We start from the raw sequence: 27,265 nt of genomic DNA, 5'->3' as shown, positions 1-27,265 counted from the left end.
CTAAAAATAACCTTCCCAAGAAACTCAAAGGATTTTTCTTTTTAAATCAATAATTTAGTTAATTTGTTTAACCCTTAATTATTACAGAAAATATACAAAAATATTTTTTTTGTGTATTTTCTTTCTTTTCTATATTCCTTTCAGTTCCCACGATAGGAACAAGCTTGGCAATACATAATAATAGTAAAATGAAAACAAAACATTCTCGTCACGCTCGTATGTCACGCAATAGAGTAATAGTAGTTCTGCCATATTACCCACATAGACCACTTGGAAGGTCGATATATTGGCCGTGGCTAAACGATTTCTTTGTAATATTTCAGGAAATATTACTAAACGCTAAAATTCTAGATTCTAAACGCGACGGTTGTGAGTTCGATGCTCATATGGGGGAATGAAATATTTTGTATTTTTATGTCTTTAGTTTGGTATCGAAGCAAAGCGGATTTTTGGTAATCGAATTCCACGCAAACACGCAATTCCTCGAGAATACAGCGAAAAGTAGGGAACGGAAGCATCTAATGGAAACATAGTGTCTTAACTCTAGGTTCCCAGGTTCCCCCTACCCTGATATTCTAACAGCAACATATAGAGCGAAGCTAAAAAAACCATGTCTTTCAAGACAATCTGTCAAACTTTTGACATAAATATATCTTCCTAATGGAATCTTGGCCTTCATCAAAATATTCATCAGACAACAATTCCACACGACCATGACGGTCGCAAATAAACAACAAACTTTATAATAACATTACACGCCTATTAAAACGTAGGCGTTAACTCAAGTCTGCTATTACTTATAATTAAAAACAAGTAATGTGACATTTATAGGATATTTCATAGACTGCTGGTTTTAAATGATGGGAAACATGTAGTGGCAAATCACTATGTTTGTGGTTTTTTACTCTCGGTCTTAATGTAAATTATGTATTAGTCTGAATATACCTAAACACATTGACAAGACAACACGCAAAGATTTAAAAGATGGCGGAAAGTGAAGAAAGAAGTGTCATGACACTAGGTTTTTTCTAGCTATACTGCTATATATGTATATATGATAAAGCGTAAAACATAAAAAAATCAGATATACACAACTATACTTTTAGCATAATATACATTTCAATTGTAATAAGGAAAATTATATAGATTTACCAGGTAGACCACAATCGGAAAATTACATATACTTGTTTTATTTCGTACCTAAATTATTATTATTTATTTCAATGTGACTATAGTAGTTACTTTTCACATATTTTTATGATAAGTACTAAAATAGCATTTTATTTGTATAGGAATAAAAATGTAATTTATTCCTGAAAACTCGCATGATTTTATAACGTGTCAAGACTTAGACTTCTAACTTCGCTTCTTCTCTCTTTTTTTATACATTCAAAACAATTTTCGAGTAAATTATTAGGAGACAATTCCCTATTTGTATATTCTTATTAATATTAATATTTAATAATAAAATTTTCAGTTCAAAATTCTTTTCTGGTTCTACTTTTAGAGACTCATACAAATGAAGACCCGCCATTATTTATAACATACTTGAACTAAAAATCGTTTAAGGATTTGACCTTAACAAATATAGTAATCTTGCTTAATCTAAGCCACAGACGGACGCACGTGGTTATAGTCTGTTGTTAATATTATATTTATAAAGATATTGTCGATAAATATAGCTTAATGCAGATATGTTAATACTTTTAATCAATTTAAAACTTATTTACTAAATATTAAAATAAGAAAATTAGTTTAACACATAAAAATTTGGATGTAGCGGGACTTAAACCTGTAATAATATTACTAGACGCTTCAACATAATTATTCCTTTTTTTATAATTTATATATACATAGTTTTTATGTTCATTCCAAGATTCTCAAACTCTATATGAAACTTTATCACAATCGGATCAGCGAGTTTATCCTATGTTTATAGCAAAATTTAAAGTAATTTAAATATTTCAATAAAACTACTTCCCCCGAGTGGAAATCGAACATAGAAACTATTTTAATTAGAAGTAATAGCATTTTTTTTTAATTTGAAGTAGGTAACATTAGTTTTTCCAATTCCACGTAAAGTTATGTAAGTTTAAAGCAATCGTCAACGTAATGAGTGAACGTTCTAAATTGATGTAATTAGAATTTTTTGCATATATTTTGTAAATATATTAATGTTTTTTTTTTATTTCACGCTTTGTCCCCTATATAGCAGTCTTTCCTCTAGTGTTAAAACACTCCGTTCTTAATTTTTCGTCCAAAAACTCATTGTAAATAGAATGTCAGAACTCAACACCTGCCCTTTTTTAAACGAAAGGGAACGGGCGACGAAATTAATTAATACCCCCTAGTTGGGGTCGAACCCACGACCATTATCATTACAGCCAGGCATTTTAATCTAACCTTTTAATGCTTAATCAAGTATACCATATAAATAAAATTGATTTTGTAAGTTTACGATCGCAAGCCATCCTCGGACATAGTGGGTGTATTCTAAAGGTGTAAAGTTTAGAAATTATGTTGTAATATCAATTTATAGCTCTTAATTTATTACATATTATATAACTATTTATAATATCATAAACAAGTGGTTTAAAACTGTTAACGCGATGCTTGTAGATTCGATTTCCACTTGGAGGAATCACCTATTTTCATTACAACGCCCAAAGCTCGGCGTTCAGTTCCGCCGCTCAACACGCAATGCCTCCGGAAATCAGCGCGAAGTGGCGAACGGAAATATCTTAATTGGACGGAGTCTTAACAGTAGGTTCCCAGGTTCCCCCTGCTTATTTGGTTATATGCAAATTACCGTATGGAGCTAAAAAAGACTTACATCAACTTAGAACGTTTACTCATTGCGTTGATCAGTGATTGCTTTAGCCTTACATAAGCTTATGTGAAATTGTAAAAAACTAATTACTTCAAATTAAAAAGAACAACTTGAAAAAGAAAAATAAAATATATTGGAAATGATTATTGCGATATATTATGAATAAAATGTAAAGACTGCGAGAGACTTCACGCTGTATATAGGGAACCTTGTGTTAAGAAACTACGTGCCCCAGGTACCCTCCGTTCTAAGCTAAAAATATATAATATTATAACATATATAATAACACATATTATTATAACACAACCTTAACGAATAAAAAGAAAATGAATACTTTTCATATATCTAGAGACGAACAAAGAAACAAATAAAAGTCATCATAGTATTATATGTTTTTGCGCAAAGTAGGCAGCCAAGGCGACCGCCCGCGCTCGCCCTTGTGACCGTAACGGGTTCGATTCTGTCCTCAAGTATTACACTTGAGTAGTTCAACGCATTGCGCAATGATACGTGTAATTTTGTATTCTTATAATTATATAGTTTCTTTATTTATTATTTTATATTTATTTCGTTTAGTAAAGTTGTTAATGAATTATAATAAGAGTTCTAATAAAAGTATTATTTTATTAATGTTCATCTCAAGTTTTATGCGAGATGTGCAGAGAGACTCTAGTGATACAAAACTACGAATTTCATTTTCGATTTACATGTTGCGTGGTGATTGACGGGACTTAACGCCGCCGCACAATTTCCAAAAAGTCCAAGAAAATAAATGTTCTCATTTAATAGGTAATAATAATTTTCCAATACAAACAAATTATTTCTGAGATTAACGCGTTCAAACAAACAAACTCATCAATTTTATAATATTACCGAATCGAATCAGAACTATATATCAAAAATACATAAATCCATCTATTTCATAATAATCGATTAAAACGTCACAATCTTCACTCGATGTTTGATTGATTAGTGTTGTAATAATACTAATCGATATTAAATTTTGACAAATCGAGTACACTTTTAAGTTGTCCATGTACGCGCCTACTCTACGCCCACAGATTCTAAATACAGTGCGAATGTGTCAAAACTTATGTATGAATCATTGACATTTGGGTTGAGAATTGTTTTTATGACCATATTTGTGTGGATTTCATTAATAGGATTTCGTAAGAATAATATTGATTTTATGTTATTCTTAAATATTTTATGGATACGTGGAAGAATAATTTTCTTGCCTATGTGTGGAATATCACTTTGAAAATTATAAATTTTCACTTTTTGAATTTTTTTCCTTATTAGTCACTTTGTGTTAAACTTCAAAACACCAGGTCCATGAGAAGCACCATAGGTTTTCTTCACGTGAGGAATTCCCATCAAAATAAGCAAAAATGTTGCAATAACGCTCATATCTTTTGATTGCGTGGACTTAGAAGCTTATTTTTTTTATGTTCTAAGCGACACCTACATATTGCTGTGGTAATTTCAGCTTAAAACCTTCAAACAATCTCGAAGTAATTTGTCTTGACAGAAAAACAGACAGACAACAAAATGTCTAATCTATATAATCTAATCTAAGTGTCAAATCTATAAGGGATTCCGTTTTATCCTTTTGAGTTACGGAACCCTAAAAACTAAAATCTATTTACTAAGGATTAAAAAAAAGGTATGCTAATCATAGGTATATGAACTTTACATATCAAGAGACTGTTTATTGGTAACCATAAAATCCCTTATAAAATCAATGAAGAAGAACACGTCTTTAATGGAAATTAAAAGTAAAAACAACATTCCGTTTCAATGATCAAAGAAACTAGTTGTCCAATTTAAATTGTAAAACATTTACTGGTATAAATGTAAATGTAAAGGCTAAACAGGTAAATATAATTATTTTATTTTAATGAAATGTGGATGAGGTTGTGTATGATGTTTTTTTTTTTATTTATTTATGTAGGTACTATATGTTTAATAGGCGGGTCCTCGAATGGGTATCGAACCCACAATCTTCGCGTCTACAGTCAGAGGGTCGTCACAGTGTCACGACGGTCTCTTTATGGAGTATGTCTCTATATCCTTAGAAGGTAAAGCAGGAGAAGAAAATTAAATTAAAAGCTTGAAGTTCTTGTTTCAGGTCTCAAACAATAAAATTTAAACTTTGCAAAAACTATTGTAACTTTTAATAGTTTAAATAGGTTGTTAAAAAAATTAAAATAAAGTTAAATTAGAGACGCAGGAACAGAGAGAGAGAGAGAGATACTGTAAGGCGAATTTCATACAAATCGCGTGTGCCCGCGCCTTTTGAATGCGTTGACTTAAAAGCTTATTTTTTTCTATGCTCCATTCTGAGATAAATGCTCTTAACAGACGGACAACAAGTTGATTCTATGAGGGTTCCGTTTTCTCTTTTGAGTTACGGAACCCTAAAAAAATCGTAATATTATTAAGCCTTAAGTGTGCGAAAAACACTTTGATATATTATTTCATAATTGACTACTTTTAAAGCAGGCTAAGTATGTGAACCAATCTTTATATAGGCAGAAGTTACAGGTGATTATTGCCGACCTCGAGTCGAGGACAAATACGAGTGTTTATTTTCTCTTCAAACATACCTTATTCTTATAGAAATAAAGTTTATTTTTGTTTATTTGGATATATAATTAAGTTTGTAGCTACACTAAGTTATTTAAATATTGTATTGGAAAATAAACCTTGGTATATGTAAATAGGTGTGGTTTTCCTATGCGTCGTGGGTTCATTTTATTTAGATTTTTTTATAGATAATAATTCGTTATTACTTACATTGTCGGATAAAATTATGGTAATATTGGTGTTGTGGTCGAAAAGCTGTATTAAAAGGGTTTAGTCAACCATTTCTTATAATATTATAGTCTCTTCAGAAATTAAGAAAAAAATGTCGAGGACTGAGGCAGTCGTGAGGCAGGACCACAAGCGTGCGACTGCACGTGACGGTTGTGGTTCCGAATCCCACTCTGGGAAATGAAATAATTTAATATTTTCATTTTCTTACCCTGATAACTGACACAATGCGCGGCGTTGAGTTCTGCCAAACAATACGTAATGCCTCGAGAATTCGACGGTAAGCTGGGAACGGAAGTATCTTAATGGGAACGGATGTAGTGTCTATAGTATTCTGTAGGCACAGTCTAAATAATAAATATTTTCTACAAAATGTACTAAGATTTGATGAACAAATTATTTTATTATTTGTTCATTAGACAGAATAAATTCGAATATTCTGAATTAAAGGTCAAACCTCTCAAAGAGAGTCTTTACACTAGCTTAGGTTCTCTCTGCCTCCTCTATTAAATGTAGAGATTTGAAAGCATTTATTTATCTCCGCCTTTATATCACTAAGTTCAACGTAATCGTTGCAAATGATGGAAAATAATACTAAATTATTCAAAAGAATGATTCACAATATGAAAAATTCATACGCGAAGGTCAGTAATGAGGAAATATTGTTTGATGACTTATAGTTATTTGCTGAGATATTCTTATATTTTAATGACTATCTCACACATCCGCTTCGTAGAATTTTAAATAAAAAATATATTTTATAATTATGGATGCCATTTATTGGTCATTCTAATGATTTTTATAGTTTCACGCTATTTCCCGGGTAGGCAGAAGGAACCTAGAGTTAAGACACTACGTTCCCCATTTTTCACCTTGTTGTAAGTTTTGGTGAGCTTACGTGGTCAAACGTTGAAATTTTTATTCAAGCATTAGTTATTTACTTATTTAGAGATATTTATTAGGTACTATCAGTAAATATAACTAAGGAATTCGTGGCAAAGAGACATCGTGTGCCTGTAAACGCGTTGGTTGTGGGTTTGATCTCACTCGAAGGAATTAATTATTTTCATTTAATCTCTGTGCTAACAAGACTACTCTGTGCTAAGAAGACACTCACCGTACAATGTCTTGAAAAATTAAAGGGGGTGAACGGAGTGTCTTTACAATAAGTTCCTTCTGCCTACCCAGCTAAACAGGATTCAGACATTTCTGAAACTTAAAAAAAGCTATAGATATATATTCATTCCACAGCGTGACCTTAACACACTATGATGTCACGTCACCTCACGCTTACGTCACCGTCACTTGTCAGTTGTTACATATTACACTCGTAGTGTATGTGGGTAGTATTGTAATGTCACTTTGATAATAAAAATGTGGGACAGATAGATCGATTGTTGTTTAGATTTTTAATTTTTTTTAAAGGGTTTTTTTTAAATGGGCTAAGTATATAAAGAATATTTGTACAGTTGATAGGTATCATAACGTTAGTAGGTTCATATTCTATTCGAGGATATATTTACTTCTTATATCGATTTAAAATTTAACTAATCTTTAAAATTGATTGTAATGTTGTTTTTATTAAGTATATGGATTTAAATAAAATAGTAAAATTCCATTAAGTTTACTATTTTACTTAGGGCCATTTTTAGTTCATAATACAACGTCCCATTATAATTATTGGCTAGGGAATCAATTAGCTGTATCCCGCACATTGCAAGGTAGGTAAAGGGAACGTGGGAATCTAGTGTTAAGACACTTCGTTCTCATTCTCTTCTCGTTCTCTTCGTTTTGTCTATTTACCAGAGCAAGGAAATAAAAATATTAAATATTTGATTTTCTCGAGTGGGAATTAAACCACAACCGGTCGCAATTACAGTCGTACGCTTTTGCCCCTGTGCCGCGATTGCCCTCACGCAATGCCTCCAGAATTCACCGGAAAGTGGGAAGTGAAATGTCTTAACACTAGCCTCCCTCTCCCTATCCTGCCACTTGCGGGATTTAGCGGGAAACTGAAAAAAAAAAAAACAATTATCCTCCAAATTTAAAAAGCAATACAAACAAACAAATCATGGATCTACATAATATTTCATATATATTTGCTAAACATTACATAAAACTTGTATAACAATTGACACATACTAAGGCCGTCTTTAGAGGCCAGTTTTAAAATTCGACCAAATCGAAAGATACATACAGACATACATTATGTATAGAATTGTAGATATTCTTAAACTGGTTATAAGTAATAGAGGATTGCCTTGTACGTCTTTGATCTTCCTTGTAATGCTAGAAGAGGTTACTTATGCAGTTGTCACCGGAAATTGATATAATAATATAATATTCAAAGCGCGGCGTTGAGTTCCGCCATTGAGCACGCAAAGTTACGAAAATTCGGCGGTGCGTAGGGAACGGAGAGTTTTAAGACATGGTACCCACACATAGCAGGGTTAAAGAAATCTCCTGTTAAGATTTCGAGGCTCTCGAGAATTGAGTCGCGGAACTCAACACCGCGCTTTGTCTTGTTACAGGAGAGAATAAATGAAAATTATTCATTATCCGAGTGGTTATCGAATCCACAACCATCGGGTTTAAAGTACGATACTGTGACGGCCTCGAAGTTTAAAATAAGTTATAAAAAACGAAATCAAAAACCTTTCGTCATAGCTTGAAGTGAACGTATGGCTCAGCTGATTGTATCGCGGTGTCAAGTTACTCGAAAGACGTGAGTTAAAATTAACCTAAAAACTATTGAAGTAAGGAATTTTTAAATATTGAAGTGTTAAAACACTCTGTTCTTACCGGTCTGTGAGGCAAAGTGATATTGAATCTTAATTGGAGTAACCCAACGCCACACTATGTCTTGACAGCCAGAAAATTATAGCCAGATTACACGAAATCTTTATACAAATTATAAACTATGTGTTATCCCGATGAATAAGCTATTTACTGTTTAGTTTTTTGAAAGTGAACCAAACATCAATCACAAACTTTCACATTTTATTAATTAGTAAAATTACCTCCACCTGGAATAGAACTCCGACAACCAATTTCTACTTCCTCATATAAAACAACATATAAAATAAAACAAATATGACAATGTAATATAGTAGCAGAACTAAGTTTAGTCACGTTCAGAATTGCCTTTGCAAATCCAAGGCTGCATCTATGAAAGTAATTACTGTTTGTAATGAGAATTTTATTAGGAGACCAGTTTACTTTGTTTTATATGGTTATGTGGTAACGTGCCTAATTGAGATAATTGTGGGTTTGAATCGGCTAGGTGTAACATTTTTTAGGGTTCCGTATCTCAAAAGAAAAAATCTTATAGGATCACTTTGTTGCACCTCTGACCACTTATCTCGAGCTGATATGAACATCAAATATTCAGGATCGACGGTCCCTTTAGAACTCAGAAAAAATAAAGCTGCTAAAAATCAACGCAGCCAAAAGATACGAGAAATTATGCATTATATTTTAGGTTTAATAAAATTAGACACCAAAATTGAGATCGTCGTAGCGTCGTAGCATAGTGGTCCATCGTGTGACTCACTCGAAGAAATTAATAATAGGCAAAAAGTGACGTCAAGTTTCGCCAATCAACACGAAATGCCTGGAGAAACGGCAGAAAATGGGAAACGGAACAGTTTAATAGGAACGAAGTATAACATTAGGTTCCCTCTGCCTCTCCTCCGCTCCTATATGCGGGATGTACCGTCATGCTGGATATCGTAATACAGGATATGACAGCCATAAAACTAATAAATAAATGTCAAACTGATAAACTTTTATATGAAAATCGGTTAAAAATACAGAGCATCTATCCACAGAAACATCATTTTCATCAATTCTTACATCCACTTTACTAACTTCAAATAATAAACGTAATAATTATATAATAACAGCACGAATCGAGTAAACTATAAAGTAAATGCACACGTTACAAAACTACAAAACGAAAATGAAACGGATTTCATAATTTTCTCAAACAATAAGGCCTATGTGAAACGTTGAACTGTCGTGAACGCAAGACTTGGACAAAAAGAATTGAAATATGGCGCTTTATGCAGTTGCTTATACATACCTGTATGTTCAGGTCGTTGTGGTGCAGTGGGATGATTTCTACCTGGAAAATCGAAGGTTTTGGGTTTATCTTCACGCAAACAGTAGGGTGGAATTCCCCCACTGACATCCAATATCGATTAGGCGAAAAGTGAGGAACAAGTTGTCTTAAATCTTTACCTATCTGCTTATTCATTGTCCAATACATGACAGCATAATAAGCAGAGCGGCGTTAAATGACGTAACGAGACAGGACGCGGCGTTGTGTTCCATCACTCAATGCCTTTACTACTAGATTCCCTCTGCCTACCCTGCTATATCTGGGATACAGCTTTGCAGCTAACTATTACTACGAAAAATGTCCAAGATATCTAAATTATTATTCAATTTGTTAATGATTTTATATTAACAAACAAAAAATGACAAAACAATTAACTAAATTGGGTCAATATCATTTTCTATTAAATTAACAAATATCAAGTCATTAGTAAAAAAAGTAGATCAATCGATTTCTTAATAAATGAATGTTTTCCATTAATTTTCTTAATGTCAACAATTCACTAGACTCTACTAGAAAATTTTATTTATTCTACAAATATATAGGTTTTTTTTACATTGTGTATTTCATATGGTAGGGTAGACAGAAGGACCCTATTCTTAAGACATTCCGTATCCCATTTTGCACAAAATTTCCGAGACATTGTATATTGAGTGGAATTCAACGCTGTCTTCGTACTAGAGTAAGGAAATGAAAATAATTCTTTTACCTGAGTGGGAATAGAACCCACAAACCTTCCGTGTATAGTCAGACGCTTTGCTGCTGCTGCGTCACAGCAACCTTAAAAACCTTTATAACTTTTTTAATTAGAAGCCGTCGTGGCGTCCATCCTATAAGGATTCCGTTTCTTTCTTTAGAGGTACGGAACCCTAAACGATATATTTCAAGAAACACCAGGTTATTTTACTAGTACATATGATACAATAACCCAGTGACAGGCTCCACACGCAGTCACTGACGCGTATTATTATGAACACGACGAGCGTAGAAAATTGCATTTCGTGATTGATATGTGGTCATGAAAAAAAACATACTTGAAATAAATATATATATATATATATATATATATATATATATATATACTAGCGACCCCCTTGCGGCTTCGCCCGCTTTTACTACTGGATTATTTATATAATGTATGTTTGCAAAGCACTTAATATAATGTGAAAATTAATTAAACTCTAATGCAACCCGCATTTTCGTAGTTTCAATAAGGATTTTCCAATTGTTATACTCGGCAAGGATTTTTTAGTAGGTACCGTAATTTTAAATCTGTGCTACTAATCTTTTCAAGTACTTATTAAAATATATTTAAATAACTATTTTTAGATAGTTAAATGACTATTGTTAAACGGAAGAAATTATAAACAAAAGCCTACCTACTAATAACTACTACAAAAAATATGAAACCAAATATATCGCGCTGAAATAATACATTCAACTCCAATTATCCAATACGTGCAAACGCATTTAAATCTTTGTTGCTATGCCTCTATAGCGGGCGGGTTTTTTTTTTCGAGCTTGTGGTTAATGCTGAAGGAGGTATTCTGTCCCTGATGAAAAGCAAGCACTACGTGGCTGCCTGTGAGGAAAATTAAATAGTATGCATCGGCCGGGAATCGAACCCGGGTCGCCCGCGTGGCAGGCGAGCATTCTACCACTGAACCACCGATGACTGCTCATGACGCGCTTGTATAAGCAAAACATCGCGGGGCGCGTTTCGCAGCAAGGATGTTTTGATATTGTAACAACTTCTAAAGTACTTATTAAAATGAAAAAACAGTAAAAGACAGTTTTGATCTACATTAAACAGCCAACGTAACTAATATACTTAATTATATGCTGAGAGTAAGGGATAAGTAAAACTTGAGTCCGCACAGCTGATGAGTCAACGGCGTGATGTGTCAACAATTAAATGCGTTTTTCTCTAAAACTATTCGCAATTTCGAAATAGTGTAAAAAGCAAATTTTATCTTCGTTTAACGTAGAAAATTAATAAAGTATTTTAAAGGATAAGGATTAATACTATTATGGAAAAATATCCCTCACAATAAAAAATATATTGAAATTACAATTTTTAGATAGAAATATGATCACTACACGTTATACTTAAAAGATAAAAATATGCTCTCGCGGACTTTTTTGTAGATCTTATTAAGAGGAACAATACTCCAGTACATTATTTTCATATAGTACTTACCATTAAAGCAGCGCATGCGCGAAAGTGTCTCAACGGGTAGGACTTTAGACACATTTATCGTATTTATGTTAATTTACATAAGAATGTACAAATAATAAACTATATATAAACCTTCCCTGAGAAATACTCGACCTAATGGTGAAAACCGCATAAAAATCCGTTGGGTGGTTTAGAAGAAGAAGAGTTAGAAAGTTCAGACAGACACGAAAAGCGACTTTGTTTTATAAGATATAGGATATATATATATATATATATATATATATATATATATTTATATGTATGAAGATTTATAAACTACTAGCGACCCTCTTGCGGCTTCGCCCGCTTTTACTACTGGATTATTCATATAATGTTTGTTTGCAAAGCACTTAAGATAATGTGAAAATTAAATAAACCCTAATGCAACCCGCATTTTCGTAGTTTCAATAAGGATTTTCCAATTGTTTTACACAGCAAGGATTTTTTAGTAGGTACCGTAATTTTAAATCTGTGCTACTAATCTTTTCGTGTATTTATTAAAATATATTTAAATGACTATTTTTATATAGTTAAATGACTATTTTTAAACGGAAGAAATTATAAACAAAAACCTACCTACTTATAACTACATATTAAATAAATAATACATTCAACTCCAATTATCCAATACGTGCAAACGCATCTAAATCTTCGTTGCTATAGAGACAGACGGGTTTTTTTTCGAGATTGTGGTTAATGCTGAAGAGGGTATTCTGTCCCTGATGAAAAGCAAGCACTACGTGGCTGCCTGTGAGGAAAATTAAATAGAATGCATCGGCCGAGAATCGAACCCGGGCCGCCCGCGTGGCAGGCGAGCATTCTACCACTGATCCACCGATGCGTGTAACGCAGGCGGGCGCGGCGGACGCATGGCGAGTGGCGAGCCGTTTCGTAGCAAGGATTTTTTGATATTGTAACAACTTCTAAAGTACTTATTAAAATGAAAAACAGTAAAAGACAGTTTTGATCTACATTAAATGGCCAACGTAACTAATATACTTATTTATATGCTGAGAGTAAGGGATAAGTGAAATTGGACTCGATACAGTTGATGTGTGAACGGCGTGATGTGTCAATAATTAAATGCGTTTTTCTCTAAAACTATTCGCAATTTCGAAATAGTATAAAAAGTAAATTTTATCTTCGTTTAACGTAGAAAATTAATAAAGTATTTTAAAGGATACGGATTAATACCATTATGGAAAAATATCCCTCACAATAAAAAATATATTGAAATTACTATTTTTAGACAGAAATATGATCACTACACGTTATTCTTAAAAGATATAAATATGCTCTCGCGGACTTTTTTGTAGATCTTATTAAGAGGAACAATACTCCAGTACATTTTTTTCATGTAATACTTACCATTAGAGCAGCGCATGCGCGAAAGTGTCTCAACGGGTAGGACTTTATACACATTTATCGTATTTATGTTAATTTACATAAAAATGTACAAATAATAAACTATATATAAACCTTCCCTGAGAAATACTCGACCTAATGGTGAAAACCGCATCAAAATCAGTTGGGTGGTTTAGAAGAAGAAGAGTTAGAAAGTTCAGACAGACACGAAAAGCGACTTTGTTTTATAAGATATAGGATTACATATTTTTTTAGGGCAAAATAAAATCGGTTTTATAAATGTATGATCATTTTGTTGTTTATCTGTCTGGATTCAATTACCATTTGAATTTTTATTATTAATTAATTTCCTATGATCTGAAAACGGCTCAAAGCGCGGCGTTGAGTTGCAAAATTCGGCGTAAAAAATTGGGAACGCAAGTGTCTTTATGGTAGCGTCTTAACACTATGTTTCCAGGTTCCATTTGTCTACCCTGCTAAGCGACATACACTGTGAAGCTAAAAAAGAAAGAAAATATAATAAATTACACAATATCTACAGAAGTATAAAAAGAAAATAAAGATTGTGGTTGTTTTTTTACCGTCGTCGGTCGTTTAAGTGCGTGTAAGTGGTAACGCTTACAATACAAACTTTAAAGGTCATTCTGTACTAGTTATAAAGACTGGACTTAAAATTTTGGAGTTTTGAATTACATAAGACTATTTTCACAATACCTAATGAATTCTAAAATATGATATTTTGAAATAAAATTACAGAAAATTATTAATTACAATTTGTAATTTCCTGGTCCACGCAAATTAAGTTCCTACCAAAACTTAATTTGCGTGGACTTTAAGACGAAAAATGAAAAATTCAGTCAGTTAGCACGCTTCCGCCACTCAAAAGGACAACGGAGTGTTATGACACTATTTTTTTCTTTTACAGGGTAACCAAGCAAGCATTTTGTTTTACGTAACTCTGATTTCTTATATACAAATAATTTTATTTCCTAGATCTAGCAAAGGGAAGGGAAGGGAAGTATTAAATACAAAATACTATAAGTAACGTTCACCTTTTTAAAATATCAAAAAAGCAGGTCACATTTCACAAAAAGCATTTGTCCGAGTCAATATTTCGTAACAACAGGAAAGCCCAATGCCGCTTCGTGATAGCAGAAAGAATTTACAGAGTACAAACTATTCTCTGTTTGTATTATTGTGAATGAAATAGTTTTTTTTTAATTTCACGCTGTAACCCGCATTTAGCAGGATAGGTAGATGGAACCTGGGAACTTAATGTTAAGACACACTGCTCCCATTAAGACATGAAAGAATGAAATGCTATTATTGTGAATTTTACTCCACCATTCGAAGTTATATTTAATTACTATGGTAAGGCAACGAGACGAGAAAAAGCGTTAAACTAAAATTATAAAACGTAAATTTTAGTACTTATATATATAAGAATGTATTATTATTATTATTATTACATGTACAAATGTATTAATTGTCCTTTCAATTAGTTTATGTTGTAAAAGTACAGTTTAAAAATATCAAAAAAATTGATGAGAAAGATGGGGTTAATACCTTTTTAAAATCATAAAACTAGTTTGGAAGTATCTAATTTAAACTTTCCAATAGTTCAGTCAATCACCTTTCCCGTCTGTTTATTTAGGAGATACGTTAAGTAAACCGACGGACATTTTGTTTACTATTTAACTTATTATTTCATAGATTCAGTTACATGAAGCGGAGAAATAAATAAAAATTATCTTCTACTCTATTGAATTATGAATATTATTTAATTTGTGTTTAATTTAAGATTCAAAATCACTAGCCACTCATGGAATAGAAGCGTGCGATTGTAATCACAAGATTGGCGTTCGATACCCACTCGAGGAGATTAATATAAGAGACTAATATTTTCATTTCCTCGCATTAGTAAAGCGAAGTTGAGGTTCTTTACTCAACACGCAATGCTTCCAAAATTAGGCGGAAAGTGGGGACACTAGGTTCCCTCTGTCTACCCTGATGAGTGGAATACAACGCAAAGCTAAAAAAAAAACCCTCTAATAAATAAAATGCCCATTACATACGTAGGTATATCATTTACGTTATTATTTACGTTTAATATCTGTGCAATATCTATTCTAATTTAGAAAACACGTAAAAAAATTAATATTACAGGACTTGAACCCGGACTTAAACACGAATTATTTAATACGCGTCCTTAGTACCTTTGATTTTTACTAAATATAATAATACAAAAATACTAAAAACTATCTATTCTATTCAATTCTATACAATTTGTCTAGAATCCGCAATCAATCTCTAGTAGTAACCACAACCAGTCCGGTTACGACATTGTTATACTCGTAGAACTGTACGTCACCAGCTCGGGAGTGCTAACCATCGGATATTTCATGTTCCGTTAGACGGTGGCCGTTCGCCTTTTCTTTTGTTGGTTCCTTGTACTATATTGAATTTGATGTTGCTTTAGAGCTACCTACTGTTTATTTTATAGTTATTTGTTGAGATTTTAACGTTTTTTGGTTTTGGTGATTTTTGGGTTGAGAATAGTTTGTTTTTTTAGTTATTTTGGTCTTTGATACTAATATACTAATATTTGAGGTCCTCGCTCGTCCCATTACCTCGCTGTGCTTTGGTAATAAGACAAAGCTCGGCGTTAACCGTCGCCAGTCATGGCGCAATGTCTCGAAATTTTTTTTTTGGGCGGAAAGTGAAGAACAGGTTGTTACGTGTTAATACTAGCTTCCCTATGTCTATCCTGCGATATGCGGGATAAAACGTGAAGCTAAAGAATATATTATTTACAAATAGTGCGGTAACAAACTTAACAGCTGCTGTTTTGAATATCAATGTCAAAATTTCATTATTATTATGTAGATCTATACATTTTTATGCTTTATAATTCACATGTTTCTGAACAACATAATTAATATTTTTTTAAAGATAAAAAAGCCACGATGACATTTCTTTTTAAGGAGTTGCATGGCCTTCCTTATGTATGTCAATCACAGTGACATTTTAAAATAAAACCTTAAATACACACCTGCTGACTAAGAAGCCGTCGTGTCGCGGCGGGGCAGCATCTCACTGTAGATGCGATGATTGTGGATTCGATTCCCGAATTGGGAAATTAATCCTATTAAATTAGGTTCCCTCTTTAGTAAGAAAAACCGTAGTTTGAGTCCAACCGTTCAATAAGAAGAAAATGAAAAACGGAGTATATAGTATGAGAACGAACCTACTCTACCCTGTTAAGAGAAGCACTCCTTTAAGGAGGGAAGCTGTACAGTTATTTTAATAAAGATAGCAGTAGTCATCGCCTGCAATTCGTTGTTTGCATGGATTTTAAGACTTTAAATGAAATTTCCAGCTCTAACCATCTCCTCTCTTAGTGCTCCCTTAACCTAACCTACTTACATGAAAAATTTTAACTTTCTTAGCCCAGTAGTTTTGGACATGTTAAATCATGTAATCTGAAACAAAAAAGGGTGCTAATATATAAAATGAGCAAGATGTGAAAGTAGGACGGTTATGTAATGATGAGATGATGAAGGACGATGGACGATCGAGAAATGTTGCGTTAAACGTACTTCTTGAATGAAATTCTTCAATATTGACGAATTGTTTTATATACGGGGTGTATTACCGGATCAACGGTTCTCTATGGGTAGAGGACCTTAGTACCAGGAATTTTCAGTAGTTCATCAGATATTTCACTCACTTCAGTTTTTTTGAGCCAGAGATGCAGAGGAAACCTGAGAATCTATTACATATATATAGATACACCGTCATGTTGTAATTTGGACTTACTTGGCTGAAATGATTGTTGTAGGGTCGAGTGCCTTCCGGGGGAATGGTTAAAAGTAGTAAAGTAATCTGTTCCCTTACTCGCATCCCGTCTCTAAACAAAAGATCGCATTAGGTTTCCCCACAATCATTGTTTTTATTTTCCAGTATAAACGAGAAGACAGACAAAAACTAGTGTTAGGACACTTCGTTTCTGCCTAAATTTGAGACTTAAATTTCTTTCCTTTACTAAACTTACTTAGTCGTACAAAAATGAGACATTCAGGGCGATAGAAGATTCAATTCAAAGAAAATACATATAAAATAGTATAAAATAGTAGTACATTGAAACACCAACATTTTTGCTTGTACTTAATAACTCAAATTTCAAATTTTAACAAATTAAGTGAACCCCACGTGAAATATATATATAAAAAAATGTTAAAAATGACCGCATGTTCGTCGACGCGGAAGAAGTCAGGCTCCGTCAAGCATGACATACAAAGAAGAAGTAATGGCCTAAGTATAAACATAATTGTGGGTGTCGTTAATAACAGGATATAATTATTACAAGTTTTCATATATAGAAACCTATTATATATTAAAAAGAAGTATTTGGTGAATTTCTAAACTAGTAGCGGGCATCTGTAAACGTGACGGTCGCAGGTTTAATTCCCACTCCGAGAAATATAATCCCCGCAGAGCCTTGCCTCTAGTAATGAGGCAGAGCGATTCGCTGGGTCCCGCTACTGAAAAGGCAATACCTCGAGAATTCAGCAGAAAGTGGAGAATGGAATGGGAACGGAGTGTCTTAACACTAGGTTTCCAAATTGAATCTGCCTATCCTGCTAAGCGAGATACAACGTGACGCTAAGGAAGTGACTAGGAGAATCTATACAATGTAAATTGCACTTTTTTGGTAAAAAATGCAATTTCGTCGTTGTTGCATCAAACACTACTTCCATGCCACTACCGTTTGTACTAATTAATTTATAGAATTTAGATCAATCCTTCACATTATTATAATATATAAAGTAACTAAAATATATATAAAATATATAAAAATATATAAAATAACTATAATATAAGGAATGTATGTCTTAGATTTTTGTTACTTCACACTGTCTTCCCCTCAAAGGGAACCTAATGTTAACACACTCCGTTCAACATTATCCGCCCAATTTTCAAGACATTACGTGGTGAACGAGAAATTTTGTCTGGTAATATTTATATTAGAAACATTGCGTACTTGAATGGCGAAACTCAACGCAGATAAATAATTCCCAGAGTGTAAATCGAACCCGCAACCGTTCCGTTTACTGCTGTACCTCTACGCCACGACGTAATTTATCTATAATGACCTAATAATTAGTTATTTTTATCATAATTTAACCTTAATACCTAGAAGGTGAACTGGTTAGTCTAAAACACTTATAAAGTTGCCTAGAGAAAGCTCTACGGGCAGTATTACACAATACCACCATTCACCTGGCACGTGGACGTAGAGCAAGAGTACTAGGAACTTCAAATATTTATTTATATTAGATGGGCGTTTCTTAGTTTATTTTAAGACTTTTAAAAAAGGGGGTTTTTACTTAGGATATGTTTATCGTTATTAAAATAAAAAAGCTTTCTGTAAGTGATTGAATTATTTTCATTTCTTCTCTCTAGTGATGCCTCCAAAGTGAGGAACGGAGTGTCTTAACACAAGACTCCCTCTACTTAACCTGCTTCATGCGGGATACAGCGTGAAGCTGTAAAGAAAATCTTAATCATTTATAAGTGCCAAATTTTGTGATGATACAATTATGACAAGTGGGCCCAATTCAGTTTATTTCGACCTAATAAAAACATTAAAAAGTACGTATGAGCAAAATATATTTCAGATTCCTATATAAAGCGTCACGCTGTATTCCTCATAGAGCAGGATAGGCAGAGGGAACCCCAATTCCCCATTTTCCGCAGAATTCTGAAGACACAATTCTGGGAGTCACAGGGAGGCAGGAGAAGCCACGACCTGTTGTTTACATTCCCACTTTGTGCCACTGTGCACGACTGACCTCACCTGGAATTCCTTTATAAAATCTATTGCACATAGTTTATACAAAATTAGTAAGAACTAAGAGCATGTGTAATTAATGTAAATTTAAACAGTTGCGCCGAGACGAACTCGGTTTACATACAAAAGAATTCGACTTCGTTACTGGCTGTAGTTACGACATTATTTACTTAACGTGCCCTACTTTAAATATATCGATATAAAAGATTGGTGATTATTTATTTAAAATTCCTTTTTTCTATTTTTGAATCGATAGGGAGAGAAAACTTAGTGTCTAGACACTAAATTGAAGGTCATATATTCGATTTTCGATATACTTGTATTAATTATTAGTTAAAAAATGTATTTTATACTGTTTTTATAATAACAACAACTTTTCTTGAAAAATATTTAACAAAATATAAGAAGTGAGACTCGAACCCGCGCCCCTTGAACGGTGTTTAAATTCCCGCAACATAACATTTTTTCTATCTATATTTTCTTAGTGTTTAATACTTTAGGAATGTTAAAAGACTATTGTAGTTCCAGTAACGCTTTATCGATATGATCTATTATAATCTAAAGGCCACCAGTTCAAATCTCAATGACAATATAATTGCAAATTAATTCGCCTTTGTGGCAAAGTGTAAAATGTATTTTTGAATAGGAAAAGGAAACCTAATGTTAAAACACTCTGCTCTCCTTATTCTTTAATAAGTTGGATTGGTAGCGGAATTGAACTCCGGACATTATCTAAACACCGAAGTAATTAAGACTTTTTTTCAGCTTTACGCTGTATCATGTGAGTAGCAGGGTAGGCAGAGGAAGAGTAGTATTAAAATACTCCGCTCTCCACTTTTCACCGAATTCCGGAAACATTGCGCCTTGAGTAGCGGAACTCAACGAACTTGACCTGAAAAGAAAGTCTGAAATATAATAAACCAAGAAATTACTTTGATTTTAGGTGAACTCGAAGTGGAACTTTAATAACTTAAATTTGACAAACTGAAATTTGCGGGTATATGCACTCATTTTGAGTGCGATGATCTACAAATATAAATTTGTAATAGGACTTTCTCTTCTTTTTCTTCTATTCAGGTACGCAACCCTAAAAATAATTACTTCAAAAGAATCTCACGTAGAAGTCGAATCTGTTACTTACGCACCTAGCAATTAGAACTGCCCCCTACATGTCATTAGTACTTATGCTAAACTCGTTTGATGAAGTAATGGTAATGATAGACATTATATAATTTATCTTTCTAATATGTATTACGACATATATGTACTAACTGCTAAGCCATTAAGAAGTGCCTTATGGTACAGTGATAGGAATGTTTATATGTATAAAGTTCGAATTGCGGGTTCTGTTCCCTTTATTTATTTAGTATCCAAAATATAAGAATTAATATGACGTGCAAACACAAATTTGCGTCAATTATTGACGTATACATAAGTTAATAAAATTTAACAAATTAATAAGGTCTATTTAATTACCACTATATTTACATATATTATACATGTCGCCTCTAGAAATATGTGGATTTTGATGAAATTTCTAAGTTTCAGGAAACTGTAGACAGTATAATATAAAATCTAGTTCATTAATATTAATAATATAATTAATTATAATTTTGTTTCTTGTTTCAGACTGAACAATGTGGAGATTGGTGATGATGGCGGCGCTGGTGGCGACCGCGCGTGCCAAGCAGATACCTTCTAAAACCGGTGAGACATTTAATATTGGTATTACATATTATTTTCAGCGGCTGTGAAATTACTCACAAGGTACTAGAATAATTTATTATACTTTAATTATTTTCTTTTAATTCAATAATTTTGCTATGTCATAATATTGCCTTTTATCTATATCTATATATATAAAATCGAAAGGTCACTCACTCATCACGAAATCTCAGAAACTACATGTGCTAGGAATCTCAAATTTTGCATAGGAGTTACTTATAGGACGTAGGTGCTCGCTAAGACGGGAATTTGCAATATTCGACTTCTAAGGGGTTGTTTTTGGGGTCGAAAGTTTGTATGAAACTTCGTTACTACATATGCTAGGAGTCTCAAATTTTGCATAGACGTCACTAGGACGTAGTCATGGAGACAGCGATTAACATAGCTCACGCGGGTGTAACCGCGAGCGGGCCGCTAGTAAAGTATAAAACCAACCAGCAAAAGTTGAAATTAGGCCTATAGGTAACTTAGGAAGGAACTTTACGACTTAAAGTCCACGTAAATAAAGTTGCGGGCAAGGACTAGTAAACTCACATAACAACAATCTTCCGGAAAATGTCTGAACGAATTTTATAAAAGAATCAATAATATCTTTCTCTTGAAACTAAAATACATAGTTTTTATGTTATTTTAGAGTTCAATGAACGTTGCTATCTATTTTGTGTTGCTTTTTGTAATAGATTCTGTTTTATACAACTTTAGAAGTGCAGAGATTTTTTGATAGCCTCAAGTATTTAATATTATAAGGCGAAATTATTAATTTTATTTTAGTTTAAACTTTATAATTATCCAAATTTTGTATTTTTATAATTTTGACATTTTCTAGTTACCATAATATTCTAGTTAGTAGGTATTTAATTTCAGTTATATAATTGTAAGCCAGAACAAAACACTCCATTCTCCACGTTTTTGTTTTATTTCGAGACATTACGTGTGTGTAATAGTCTAATCAAAACAGGGAAATTAAGATTATTTATTCCTCTGAGTAGGAAACTGGAAATTGACGCCAGTCTTGGCGAAGCAGCTGTGGGTTCGATTCCCATTCTAGAAAATTAATTATTAAATGGTATATATTTAATGGTTGTAGTGCAAGTAAATAAAAAGAAGAAACTGTATTATTTTTACGTCGACCTCAAAACTTCTTCCAGTTGCAAGATCGAAATGGACAGACACACACAAATGATGGTTTTAAAACCAGGTTCCTTCTGCCTACCACGCCAATTTACAAGGATTTCTTCTACCGGAACTTGAACTCGCAACCATCATCGTATATTATAAGGAACTATTAATTACATTAGAGTAGAAAGCACGGAACCATGTGTAGCGTGACGCCGCCTTTAAACTACCCGTTATATTGTACTTCCTTTCAGTCACTGGAGCAAAACGTTATTGAAATATATCTATTTATACATAGAAGTTTCAAAAATAATGAATTTGAATCTGTGACTTTTGGATAAGTCGTCCAAATAGCAAATACTATAGCCAATTAATTTAAGAGCGGTCTTTTGCCTTGGTGTCAGAGCGAAGAAATGAAGATATTAATAAATAATAATTAATTCCCTCGAGTGGAGATCGTACCCACAACTAGGTAGAACTTCAATAAAAACAGGTCCAATTCATTTTTTAAGACACTCTGTTCTCTTTAAGGCACTTCCGTTCCCCACTTTCATCCGAATTCTGGAGGCAATGGGCCTCATCCATAATATCCAAATAACACACAGCTAACATTCCAAAGGTTATATTTATGCTATTCTTTTCCAGAACTAGCTACAACCTCAGTAGCGACGGCAACAGAACCGGTCACCGAGTGGCCAGCACCCCTCGCGCCTCTCGACACCCTCGCGGTCGCGTGCGAGAAGGACAACATGCATGTCACCATCTCTCTCGCCCATACTCGACCTCATCCTAATAGGTATGTGTTTATTGTTATTTATTATATAAAAAGTAAATATAAATATTTCTATTTTTTTTTAATGGAAAAATACAAATTAAATTTAATTTATAATATAAATTAAATGGATAAATCACAAAATTAGAATCTAACACAGATATGACTTATTACAAAAAATACTGATTTAAATTCCATAGATAAACAACCTTTTTCTTTCAAAAAGAAACTATAATCATATTATAATATGCAAATACGGCAATATTCTCCATTAAATATTCTCTTATTGCATATTATCCAAGCAAGGACGTAAAAATAGAACTTAAAGGCTCATATGACCAGCTTTGCTGTGGTTGATTCACGTTTTAGTGGTCAAGGCACTTTATACAAACTAGCTTTTGTAAGTAACTGCATAATTACAATCTGTTATAAATGTATTCTACGCCATGTTGGCATAGTTGGATAACGACGGAACACTGGAACCTGGGAACCTAGTGTTAAAACACTCTGTTCCGTATAAAACTCTTCCGTTTCCCACTTTCCGCAGGATTCTGGAGACATTGCGTGATGAGTGGCGGAAGTCACCACCGTGCTTTGTCTCGATATAAGAGCGAGGAAATGAAAAAATTACGTTTTTAATTTCCTCGAGAGGGAATCAAATCCACAGGCCCTTTTCCTTGCCTTGCCTTGTGCCCCTAAGCCACCACTGGCCTCTTATTAATACAAAATCATCACGATCAGGAACAAATGGCAAATTAATTTTCATTAATAATAATTGTCACAGTGTACTTTAAATTTGAACCTACAGTCATAGTTAACACGTAACAACCATACCATCTTGGTGCTAATAGCATTCTCGCTTCTAAGCTAATCAAATCATTTCTTATAAAAAATCTAAACACAAATGTATGGAGAATTTTATAGGTTCTTCACAACATATATAGATGAGCCTAATTATATGTACTCTATAAGGAACCTTGTATACTTCCTATACAGTGAAATTCTTATGTTTTTTTTGTAATTCACGTTTGTTAAGTTCCGACATTCCTTGTTACTTAACAAGATTTACTGGAAGTAATTCCTTGCCTTTGAGAAATATAATTTGTTTTTTTGACAAAATATACGCTAAAATATAACTCTTTAATATTATATACTATTTATAATATAATTTGGCAGGACTCGTTTTATTATAAAAGCAAATATTTCGCCATTCAGAATGTGACAAAATAAAGTGAGCAAAAAGAACCTAGGTCCGTCCATTTATAAACCTCTCTCCACTCCGACATCAATCTTGAGATTTCGATTTTATACATAGATTGTAATGTATGAATGAAAACGGGATCTCAATCGGTATTTATGAACATAAGTACAGGCCATAGTGTTAAAACACTCCCAGGCACCGCCCAATTTACGAGACCTGAGACATTACGGATTAAATGGCGTAAGTTTGTTAATAACGTTTTTACGCCACAAATTTATTTTTGAAAAAAATCATTATCCTTTGGTTATAATATAAAAATAAATTAAAGCGAGCGAAGCCACGTCTGCCTCTAATATTAAATAAAGTAACAAACTAATATATTTCCAGTATATACGACTCATTCAATGGGATTGTCTACCCCGCGGGCCTCGGCAGTAACTCTTCGTGTCTGCGAGAGTATGTCTCTGCGAGAGGCGACTTGCAGTACACGCTGCCGCTGAAAGGATGCAATACTATGTCTAATGATAATGTAAGTATGTTTTAAACTATATTAGCATTTTTTTTGCATCATAAATCATAACGTGGCGTTAAGTTACGTCATTCAACGCAAAATATTTGGATAATTGATCGGAAAGGGAAGTGAGTGTCTTAACAACAAATCCCTCTGCCTTGCTACATTCAGGATACAGTATGAAGCTATTTTTCTTCTCCATTAAAATATGAAATGGTAAGTATGAAAGAGTGTCTCGATACTTCTAGGATATTTACTCTCTGTTCTCGACTTTCCACCCGAATTCAAGATAATGCATGTTGAATTGAGGAACTTAACGGAATCTTTTGTCATCCTGAGCGAAGAAATGAAAATACTTTTATTCTTTCAAATGGGAATAGAACCCACAACCGTCACGTTTTCTATCAAATGTTGCAATAGACATATGAGTGACAATTTAAGCACGAACTTTATTATTGTATGCACTCACGGAAAATGTTTATTTATACAATAGATGATTTAATGGCTGTCCATAACATAAGTTCTTCTTCAAGCTTTACTTCTAAGAGTATTGTCCGCAACACTGTAATTTCTTAGTGCCTCCTTAAACTCATATTTTATTTCCTATTCAAGTTATATATAAAACGTGTACCTCTTACCTAGAAATAATGTGCATGTAAGAGGCCAGGTTGTGGGTACGATACATTTCTTCGTATTGTCAACAAGCCTCCAGAATTCTTAATGGGAACGGTGTATCTTAACACTAGGTTCCCAGGTTTCTCCTCTTTACCCTGCTATGAACAGCGTAAAGCTAAAAAAACAAATAAAAATATATTTGAAAAAACAAAAACTCCGACTGTATAAAACCGAAAAGGAAATAAAAAAGTGCAATAGCTGATTAGGGTTAACAGTGAAGGAATCCACTACTATCAAGCCTTTTCTTAAGCAATAACCTTAATTTTAAAAGTTATTATAAGATATTCAAATTCAAGAATTCAGTACTTAGAATATACTTATCAGTATAAGAATTCCTTAGAACATCCATTGTTAGTATATTTATGTGCTTCGAGATTCGTGTAAAGTGCAACGCGTACAGAAATACAAATATCCTGTTTAAATATAAATATTTAAATATATCTAAGGTTTATTTAAATATTAAAAACAAATATTTTATAAAGTATATTATAATATAATGCTAGCTAACGTTCACGCATATCTGGATTTTTATTAGGAAGGTAAAAAGAGTTCAATATTTAGTTATTCCTTTTCTAATTTCATAGAGTTCCGTACATTAAAATCCTAACCCTTATTGGATTACTTTGTTACATGTGTGTTTATCCGTCAGTTAAGACAATTTATCTCAAGAACACAATGTAATACCAACTAAAATAACATTCTCAGCTCTACAGTTTCTTGAAGCAAAGAGAAAAGAACTACTAAATTAATGCCACATTTTCCATATATTGGATGAAAATTAAAATTTATAGGATTTTAAGCTTATTCCACCTTTGATCTCAGTTATATTGTTATCTACGCCATGACACTTCAATATCTCATGTAATACCAAATGTTTGTTCCAATACTTTCACAAGAACGCAATTCAATTAGCACTTCTTTCTCAAACATCACTTGTGATTGTTTAACAAAGTCGTAAACGTAATGTGGGAGCTTTTAACCGATTACAAATACAATGGGCGAGGTACTTAAACTATTATTTTTTCAATATTTTTTCCCGATTCTTTTCAGCATTGATTAACTGGGATTGTGGGCTATTACTTTTTATATATCTCAAAATAGTTTTTGTATCTTACTAAGAATCATTGCGAAAGGAATTTAAAATACCAGATTTATAAAAATATACCAAATAAAATACACTTAGATCGATAGAATCCAACGTATAGGTACCTACCCACATGTCAAATACATAACTCGTTTATTTTAAATTGGTAATAACGATATCACTATGATACGGCGGGCCTTAATATATTTTTTTACAACAATTTATAATATCAATACTTAAATCAGCTACTTACTGTACGTCCCAACTTATCCATTACGTAAGTAAGGAAGCGCGTGATAGGAATGGATGGTTAGACAGCGAGTAGGAAGCTCGTGTCACGCAGCGGGTTATTGTACTGTAGACGTAGGGGGTTATTAGTTCTGTAGTATAGTTGTTTGAGAGGACGCAGGTTCCCCAAGAGACATTTCCAATTTCAGAATTTAACCTTTTCATTCTCCGCTCTGGTAACGATTTTCACCACTCTATACGCAATGCTTGCAGAATTCGGCGGTAAATTCGGAACGGTAGTGTTCTAATTGGAACGGAGTGTCTTAACAATAGGTTCCCCTCTGCCTACCTTGCTATGTGCGAGATACCGCGTGAAGCTAAAGAAAATTCATATTAAGCAGCGTTATTTACCAGAAACTTAAAATATAACTTAATATAAGTAATGACAATGCTGCCTGCTGGTATGATGATGTCATGTTCGTGACCCTCGTGAGGACATCTTCACGAGTAAACAACTTGTTAGAGCCTTAGTCATTCTTATATAATTGTTTAATTTATTTCCTCCTTTTCTCTGTCTATTTATATACGGGGAATGGGAAAAAAGTAATCGACCAAATAAACTTTTCAGCTTTGTAATATTAAGTGTAATCTACATTTTACGTGGGGTAGCGGCACAAACCGATTGCTTGTGGGTTCGATCCCCACTCGAGGGAATGAAATATTTATTTTAAGTTTAAATTTCCATTTCT

The 27,265-nt window shown here is 33.2% G+C and overlaps 1 protein-coding gene across 1 annotated transcript in view; it reads left to right on the top strand.

Moving 5' to 3' along the window:
* The window catches only part of pio (zona pellucida domain-containing protein piopio), a 41,432-nt gene that overhangs the window by 5,182 nt on the left and 8,985 nt on the right, over positions 1-27,265 (top strand). The window contains exons 2-4 of the mRNA XM_085188293.1: positions 20,834-20,911; positions 22,691-22,841; positions 24,406-24,547. Of these exons, the coding sequence (XP_085044419.1) occupies positions 20,842-20,911; positions 22,691-22,841; positions 24,406-24,547 (363 nt within the window). The 5' untranslated portion in view covers positions 20,834-20,841. The remainder of the gene's footprint in view (positions 1-20,833; positions 20,912-22,690; positions 22,842-24,405; positions 24,548-27,265) is intronic.

This window comes from Heliconius melpomene, chromosome 7 (genome assembly GCF_056956725.1).
Source record: "Heliconius melpomene rosina isolate 202511_hmr_F chromosome 7, ASM5695672v1, whole genome shotgun sequence".
NCBI lineage: Eukaryota > Metazoa > Arthropoda > Insecta > Lepidoptera > Nymphalidae > Heliconius > Heliconius melpomene.
The sequence above is the reverse complement of the archived record's forward strand: the minus strand, read 5'-3'. Positions and strand labels throughout refer to the sequence as shown.